Below are 9,145 nucleotides of genomic sequence, written 5' to 3'. Positions count from 1 at the left end.
ATAGAAAAATCCATCATTTCTCAGGATGTTTTGATAAGTTCTTCACATTTTGCAACGGTTTTACTATTTCTATACATTCATTTCCATACTTTTGTGTATAATTGTACTCAACACTCTTACAAAATTTGCATCGGGAGCTTTTGAAATGTGTAAAATTATTTTATCAAAATAACATAATGTGTGTGCCACTGAACAGCCAAAAGCTGCAGTTTTTTGTTTTGCAAAAAACCCTCTATAGATGTATCATGTTCAAAAACACAATATACTGCAGAGTTAGTGAAATGTAATCAACCCAGAAACAAGCACAAAATTAACATATATATTTAGTTGTTGCTGTGTCACTTCCAAAATAAAACTCAATCAGCCAGTCTGAAATATTCAGAGTTAGTGTATAAACTATACACTAGTTTGCAAAAGCATCACATATGCAGAATAAAATTCAAATTATGCAATAGAAGCAGCTCTATAGTAAAAACCTTATCAATATAACATATTTAATAAATGGGTGTTGCTGAAAAACCAGAAACTGCAGTTTTTTTACATGGGAAAACCCTTTTATAGATTTACTGAGTTCAAAAACGCAATATACTTCAGAGGTAGGTGAAACGAAATCACTCCAGAAATAACCAGAGGAGCAACGAATACATTTCACTGTTGTGGTTTGTCAAAGTCACATACTCATGTCACTTCTGAAGCAAAACTGAATCAGCCAGTCTGAAACAAAAAGAGTCAGTGTATTAACTATACACTGGTTTGCAAAGATGTTGCATAAACAGAATAAAATTTGAATTATATTTCTCAGTTGATTTTTGTTTGTTTTATTTTTGCATAAGTGTTAAATTTTGAAATTTGTTCACTCACAGGTCACTTTACAACAACATTTTGGTAAAACACAATTCACATCAGATTCAGCTTTCCTTGTTCCCACCTCTCTGTTAGGAAGCACAAACATCTTCACACATAACAGGAACTCCCACCTTACCAAATTCAATCACAAGGCTTCAGTTGGCAGAATTTAAAAAAACAAAATATAACTTATATGAACCATATCCACACACAGTAGAAGTCATGGAACCTCAGCTTTCTGTACAAGATTTCAGATTTAATAGACCATAAAAAAATGCACAAGAAGAGAAGAAATATAAATGAATTAACGATTATAAATTTATGATACAATGGATGAAAGTTAACTCAATTTGAGTCAAAATGTTTATCTTTTGCAAATAACCTTCAAATTTTTCAGGCAGTTTTGTCCTGTATTTCTGTCTCCTTGAATTTCATAAAGCTGGTTTTATCCAAGTATGTTTTCAAGATTTTCAGTCTTAGAGTTTCTGTGAGTAAAACTCCATACCAACAGATTCCATTCTTTTGGTTTTTTTTTCAAGATGATTCAAAGAACAGTTGATAACACAGGAAAAGGGTTTTGTTTACTGACAACCAATTTCTGATGTTGATGAGAGATGTAGCCTTTTACTTTATTCTAGAAAAAAATGAAGAAAATGTATTATAAAAATAATATTTAATTATAAAACATTTTTACTATTTGGAGGGAACTTGGGGAAGGGGTAGACCCAGGAAAACATGGGACAAGGTGGTGAAGCACGATCTTCAAATGTTGGGCCTCACAGAAGCAATGATAAATGACCAAGACCTTTAGCAATATGCAGTGCTCGAGAAGACCCATCAAGCCAAGTAAAATCGTAGCCATGGCCGATGCTGGTGTCATGTGACTGGCACCTGTGTCAGTGGCACGTAAAAAGCACCCTTCGAACATTGGGCCTGATGGAGGCAATGGTAAGTGACCAAGACCTTTGGAGATATTTTGTGCTTGAGAAGACCCATCAAGCCAAATGAAATCATAGTCTGATGCCAGTGTCACGTAAAATGTACCCATTACACTCTTGAAGTGGTTGGCATTAGGAAGGGCACCAAGCTGTAGAAACCATGCCAAATCAGATTGGAACCTGGTGTAGTCCTTCAGCTTACAAGTTTCAGTCAAATCGTCTAACCCATACCAGCAAGGAAAGTAGACACTAAATGATGATGATGATGATGATGACAACGACTTGCTGAGTTTGATGGAAGGGGTAGTGTCCGTGCCTTTTGCAGGGCCTCTGAGACTAGTGATATTGATGCTGTTCTAGGAATGAAGAAACCAACATAGTGACTAATGTGAAGAAAAGGTGGTTGGACACCTCAAGGGTACAGAGAAGTGAAGAGGTGAATGGGACAGGAGTACCTGAATAGTGGAGGTAAGAGACCAACCAGTGCTGAGATGGGTAGAGCTATTTAGAAGTGATAGGAAAAACAGTGAGAAGAAACAAACTTGTCTTTTGCTAGAGGCTGTAGTGTGTCCAATACTGGTGGAGTGCGAATAGACTAGGTGACCTTCCTCTGGATATGATCCAAAATGATGTCAGTGTGCACAGCAGCAGCATGCCAAATGTGGGAGCAGTATTCCTTTAAGAGTCTCACTTGAGCCTTGTAGAGTAACTTTCAGCAATAGAAGCTGGAAGTCATTCTTGTTGAAATCCAAGTGAAAGAGGTGAGACCAAGGGAGAGTGTACAAATACCATCTTTGGGAGAGAAGTTTGAGTAGGGTGTGTATTCTTAACATCAGAGACAGGTTGTGGATCAAGGTTGAAAGTAGTAGTTTGCATGAGAGTGGAGGTGATGTGTGGAATCTAAGTTGGAGAGAAGTCCTGAGATGTTTGAGAAGAGAAAAATTTACCAGGGGATTTGTTTGTGTATTTCTCTGCATCAAGTGGGGGCACAGAGGGTAATAATACATGAGAAAGGTCACATGAATCCTTAACTGGGGGCATGATTTGGATACTTGCAAACAGGGGGTATAGTACTCACAGTAAAAAGAGGGAACCTTCTTTGCCCTGTAGAGGAGTAGATTACGAAGAGCAAGAAGACAAAAGAGAAAAAATAAAATAAACTAGCTTTTTTTTTCTTTGAGAATAGGTTAAGTCCAGTAATTAAGTTTGCATTTGTAAAAAGAACTCCAAAATCTTACAAGGATAATATTCTGAACTGGATAATAGAATAAGCTATATTGTGTGCATAAGCCGTTACACTAAAAGTGCAGCATCTTCACTTGAATGTGACCAAATGAAAGCAAAACTATTTTATCCCATGAGTGGATAGCTCACTCACTCATAAATTTCTCTTTCTCACACAAACGTTCAAAGAACCCATCTAGAAATATTCATACTGTACTCTTTCAATTTAACCTCTAAATGAGTGGTTCTCAGTCAGGGTCCATATGGCCCTTGAAGGTCCATATAAGATTTTAGAGGGTCAACATAACAAAATAGTAAAATGAGGATCCACATTAGCATTTTAAGGGCTCCTGAAAAAATTTTGCTTTAGATGTAAGTATTGATATGTATTGCAAAAAACAGCTGGGTTTCTTTTTCTATGCAAGTTAATGTGTGAAAAGCAAAATAGGAATTTTGAAACATCGGATGAAGCAAAATAGGAGTTTTTAAACAATGAATGGCTATGGGAGTCCATCAGAATAAAATAGTAACCAAAGGGGTCTACAGATAAAAAATGGTTGAGAACCCCTGATCTAAATGTTACTCTAGTTCTAAGTCTTTAACTAATGTCTCTAAAGTTCTCTGAACTCCTCTCCTCCAGCCATTTTTTTGGCTATAAACAGGCATTACCCAACCATTATATTCTAGTTCCTATATGGCAGCAGTACAACTCACAACCATAACATACTACTGTTCAACCCTACTGTCTCCTGTAGGTACTATGCAACTACAGTTTGATAGTAAAAGCTCCAGGTTTACAGTATTCTACTCTATACAATAAATTCTTTTCAGTCTCTGTGGATATAATTAAGGTTTACATAAACATTTTGGCTTGGCGTCCCTGCAAGGGGAGATCCTTGTTCAACTCTCCGGCAGAACTCAAAAACAAAAACAATAAAACTAAATAATGCAAAACATTTAGTCTGCTGCTCTATTATTTCCCCGCATCTGTTATTCTTACAATAGTGAATTCAAAAGATGAACAGGTAAGGTCTCAGAGAGTTAAATCTGAATCCTAGTTTGAATTTCTGGTGATACTACTTCTCATAGTCAGTACTTTTGAGAAAGAGCATGAATATCATAACTCCCCATTATCCGCTGCTCTAAAATATAGAAACTTTATGTCTAATACAAAATAATAACAAAAAATATTGGCTAAGTAAATATATCCAGGGACGTTTGTTAACCAGATTGTGTGCAGATGTAGTTGAAATGATAAATATGGACAAGAAGGTTAAATGAAATGGTAAAAACAGATATTTGAAGCTGTTTATGAGGATAAAAAATACAGGGGAGAAAGTGTTCTTATAATTAGAAAAGTATTAAATACATATAAAAACAGAAACATATAAAAACAGAAAATTCTTGTGTCTTTTCAAAATCCTTGACTGATATTTTAAAAAAGTGAAAGCTCTAAGGAGAAGTAAGTTTAATGTATGATCCCAACTCTAAGAAATGCTGTAATCTTTATTAGATTATATAAATTCTGTTTAAGCATGAAAATGAAATAGAATAATTAGGAATTTTAAAAAAAAGAAGTCCTTACCTCATTTATTAAATTTGCTAAAATACATTCAGTTTCATCATTGTCAATGTCTTCAACCTGCAAAATATAATTTATGAAACAAAATATTGATTTCAAATTTTGGCACAGGGCCAGCAACTTTGGAGGAAGGGGTAAGTTGATTACATCGAACCCCAGTACCCACCTAGTGCTTATTTTACCAACCCTAAAAGGATGAAAGGCAAAGTCAACCTCAGCAGAATTTAAACTCAAAACATGAAGACAGACAAAATGTCAATAAGCATTTCGCCCAGTGTGCTAACAATTCTGCCAGCTCACTGCCATCTTAATGAAATAGGAAAAGGCAAGAAATATTTATCAAAGATTAAGGACACCTCTCACTCACAGAATCCTATCTGCAACAGAGATATCTGAAGCAGATCACTGCTGAAAATATCATTGTAAAATGGATATTGCAGATCTATACACATAATCTCTCTAGTCTTAGCACTCTTTATGTCAGTAAACACCAGCAGAACATTCAACCTTGCAAGGAGAAGAAAACTGAAGGAAGAGAATTAGGAGGAAGGAGATGAAAAAAAGGGGGAAAAAAACAAAAACCAAAGAAGAAAGAGACAATAAAAAATGACAGAAGTATTGATCCCAGTGCTCAGCTGGTACTTATTTCATCAACCCCAAAAGGATGAAAGTCAAAGTCAACTTTGGTGGAATTTGAGCTCAGAACTTAGATAGACGAAATGCCACTAAACATTTTCTCCAGCATAGTAGTAGCAGCAGTGGTGGTCCTTTTGATTATAGGCACAAGGCTTGAAATTTTGGAGGAGGGAGCTAGTCAATTACACTGACCCCAGAGCTCAACTGAAGGTTTCAAATTTTGACACAAGGACAGCAAGTTTGGGGGAGGGGATAAGTCGATTATATCAACCCCAGTGTTCAACAGAAACTTATTTTATTGATCCCCAAAAGGATGAAAAGCAAAGTATTTTGGCGGTATTTGAACTCAGAATGTAAAAATGGATGAAGTGCCACTAAACATTTAGTCTGGCATGCTAATAATTCTGCCAGCTCACTGTCTCCACTTCCCCATCACCACCACCACCACCAACAACAACAACTCAGAACATAAAGATAGATGAAATGCCACTAAGCATTTTGTCTGGTGTGATAACGATTCTGCCAGCTCACCACAGAATAATAATATAATAATAATATCAATATGAGATTCAGGTTTAAAAGATGTGCCAAAGAAGTCTTGATGAGAGGAATAATATTTCAGAACAACATTGTTTGAGTAAATAGGAAAGTAGACGGGGAGATGATCTAGTTCAATATGCAGAAAAGGAGTAGGTATAATCTCTATACATTGTATCCTAAGTAAGCTATGGACACACAAAAGATGTAATGGAATCACAAACAGAAACAAACTTATAGTAAAAACATAAACAGACTGTACAAGCAGCAGGCTGGAAATAAGATTCTCTTGAATGCCCAAATGGCTTACTAGAAGTAATTGATAGCTTCTGTTACCTAACAGATCAAATTAGCAAGGAAGGTGGTTGTTCTGAAAGTATATTAGTCAGAGTAAGAATGGGTTGGAGAAAGTTCAGGGAGCTACTATTTCTGTTGCCAACAGAGGTAGTAGCTGCATGATAGTGAGATATAATACTTTAATGCTGCATGATAGCGAGACACAAAGCTTGAAGGCTGAGGACATGAGAGGACAAGAAAGAAATAAAGTGAACATATTCTGTAGGATGTGAATGTAAGTATAGGTGAACATGGTGCAGATGTGCTGAGAGAAGTATCAGATGTAGTGTGCAAGAAAAAAGACTATGCTGGTAGGGACATGTAATGCATGTGAATGAAGAAAGCTGTATAAAGAAGTGTTGATCATTTAATGTGAATGGAGTTTGCAGAAGGAGAGCTAGGAAGACATGGGGGGGGGACAAAGTTCAGGATGATCCCGCAACACTCCATTTACTGTCACCCACCACTTTACACACTAATATAGATCAGGAAGATATCCATAATAGTCTAGATACATAAGAGATTTTAGACAGACCTGCATAAATTTCAGAACAGTAGTGAATGAGTCAATAGGAAGCTGGTGACTTTTTTGGATCAAATAACTGAAATGGAAAACAGAATTACACATAACAACAGTTCAAGGAATGCAATTAAAGAATTTCAAAGAGTATCAATAAGAATGTCAATGAAAATAAAATGTGCATGGAAAGCTGCTCATGCAAACACTGTATATCACATTTGATTTGTCAGTATTTAGTTCCGAAACAGTTTAATCCTTGAGTAAATCAAATGATTGTCTGTCCACGATGACCTCACAAGGTTGTGGTAGAGGCTCCACACTAAGAGCAATCCATCGCTACCCAAGGCTTCAACAGTGGAACAGACAGAGAAAGGGAGTATCGTCACTCACTGGTTGAGAAGGTAGATGATGGCTACAGCATCTGCTTAAGCACCAATCATTTTTTAATTTCCTTGTCATTGGGATCAGCTTGAGGAGTTTAACAAGCAAAAATAAAATTTTAATTTTTGTTCTTAATTAGTGATTAATAAATAAAAAAGGACCTCAACTATATTCGATTGGTTCTGAATAACCAAGGTGGACACTCAAGTAGTAATCAATCAAGCAAACAAACTAGATAGAAACATGGAACCTAAATTTTTGGTACCTCATGTTGGATGATGGGAATTACAGTAGTTGGAAGTATTTCTAACAGACAATGAAAGAATTGTAATGAATTAAACAATTATTTGAACTCACAATCTACTTTAAAAGCAGACAAATTATCAAACAATTATACAAGTATAAATAATTAAACAGGTTATGAAAAGAGTATTCAGTTCATCATTCATATAATAACAGTTAATCACGTTTTAACATAAGAAAATAATGAATGTATTTTATTTTCTATTAACTAAAAGGTTTTTGTTAATATTCACTTACACTTTTTTGAAAAGATTACGGTAGGTTATGATTTTGAGTTTCTCCAAAATTAGATAAATTCCACATTTAATAAAAAAGGCTTCGTTCTGTAGCAGTGCTTCATTAAGAAGTAAAAGATTTCCAGAACTATGAAACAAAACAAAAGAACATTTACAACCTCAATTTAGTAAGTAGATTTAGTAGAATTTTAAACAATTAGCAGAACTGTTCAAAATGATAAGAGATGAGTAGATTAATTTAAACTTTAATGAGTTATCTTAGGGTTTAGTTTTATGTTTGTGTAACTAATTGGAATGTAAATTTTCTAATTTATTAATTTCTTTTGCAGAAAATGGTACCAATTCTTTTTGATTACATATAAAATATAAAATATAAAATGAAATCATAGTTGTGGTTGATGCCAGTGTCATGTAACTGGCACCCAAGCTGGTGGCACATAAAAAGCACCCATTACACTCTAGTGGTTGGTGTTGGGATGGGCATCCAGCTGTAGAAACTATGCCTAATCAGATTGGAACCTGGTGCAGCTCTCCAGCTTACCAGTTTTCAGTCAAACTGTCCAACCCATGCCAGCATGGAAAGCAGACACTAAATGATGATGATGATGATCCCAAATTAAAAATATGTTTACGTTTTTACTTCAATGTAATTTTATTCACACTTCTGTTCCAATTGTTACTTTCAAAATGATGCAAATGATTTTTTTCAGAAAAAAAAGATGCTTCATCTAACAATCCAATTCATTTAGTTCACAAAGACAAGAAAACCTGTGTTTTACTGCCTTACATATGAATAATGTAGAAATTATAGGGTAGCAGTGAAATGGTGTACAGAGCCGATGATGATGATGATGATGATTTAGCTTCACTACCCTATATTCTGAATTTAAATTCTGCCAGGCTTAACTTAGTTTTGTATCTCTGTAATCTTAATAAATTAAGTATCAGTATTAAATTGAGTGAATTTCAGTTGGATACACTCCACCCCACAAAAATTGGTTTTACTCTTCTTCAACAGTAAAAGCCACATACTTACCTCACTGCTTTGGCTACATCAGAAAACTGTAACAAATCATATCGTTCCAAAACATCACGTTTAGGCATATAACCCTGGGGAAATACAATGTATACAAACATAAGCATGGATTAGATGTCCTCAATGAGAACAAGACAACTAAGTGACATTTAATTACACAAAGATACAATTGCTATACATTTCAAGAAAACAGAGTTGTAACTACAGCCTCTCTACACATGAATAACATACAACTACAGTCATCGAAATTTCTACAAATGAGATCATTACTGACCTCACTGGGATCTCATCCGTATCATATAACCTAATCTGCACCCCAGAGATTTAGCTTCCTCTCCGGGGAGCAAAAAACACTTTAGCCTTGATCAGTAACGGACTCTTCACAAACTTCAAGACCCACAATGAACTTAGTGCTTTTAATCTCTGGCATGATGCTACTGCTGCTACACATAACAACATCCAACACAACAACCAAATAAAAGTCAGTTAAATTCACATCAGCAATCAGCAACTGACAGTTCCTTGTGTCTTCTAACACATTACCAAAGAATCTACTCGAAACATTTTTCT

At 35.3% G+C, this 9,145-nt stretch overlaps 1 protein-coding gene across 1 annotated transcript in view; it reads right to left on the bottom strand.

Moving 5' to 3' along the window:
- Nucleotides 1-789: 789 nt before the first annotated feature.
- Nucleotides 790-9,145, bottom strand: part of LOC106874533 (PCI domain-containing protein 2) — a 30,142-nt gene continuing 21,786 nt past the window's right edge. Inside the window, exons 11-15 of the mRNA XM_014922300.3 lie at nucleotides 8,576-8,649; nucleotides 7,541-7,666; nucleotides 6,635-6,701; nucleotides 4,594-4,650; nucleotides 790-1,480 (exon numbers count right to left, since the gene is read on the bottom strand). Coding sequence (XP_014777786.1) covers nucleotides 1,391-1,480; nucleotides 4,594-4,650; nucleotides 6,635-6,701; nucleotides 7,541-7,666; nucleotides 8,576-8,649 — 414 coding nt within the window. The 3' untranslated portion in view covers nucleotides 790-1,390. The remainder of the gene's footprint in view (nucleotides 1,481-4,593; nucleotides 4,651-6,634; nucleotides 6,702-7,540; nucleotides 7,667-8,575; nucleotides 8,650-9,145) is intronic.

This window comes from Octopus bimaculoides, chromosome 19, assembly GCF_046866305.1.
Source record: "Octopus bimaculoides isolate indiv1 chromosome 19, ASM4686630v1, whole genome shotgun sequence".
Classification (NCBI taxonomy): Eukaryota; Metazoa; Mollusca; class Cephalopoda; order Octopoda; family Octopodidae; genus Octopus; species Octopus bimaculoides.
Note: the sequence above shows the minus strand (reverse complement) of the source record. Positions and strands in the feature narration are given on the sequence as shown.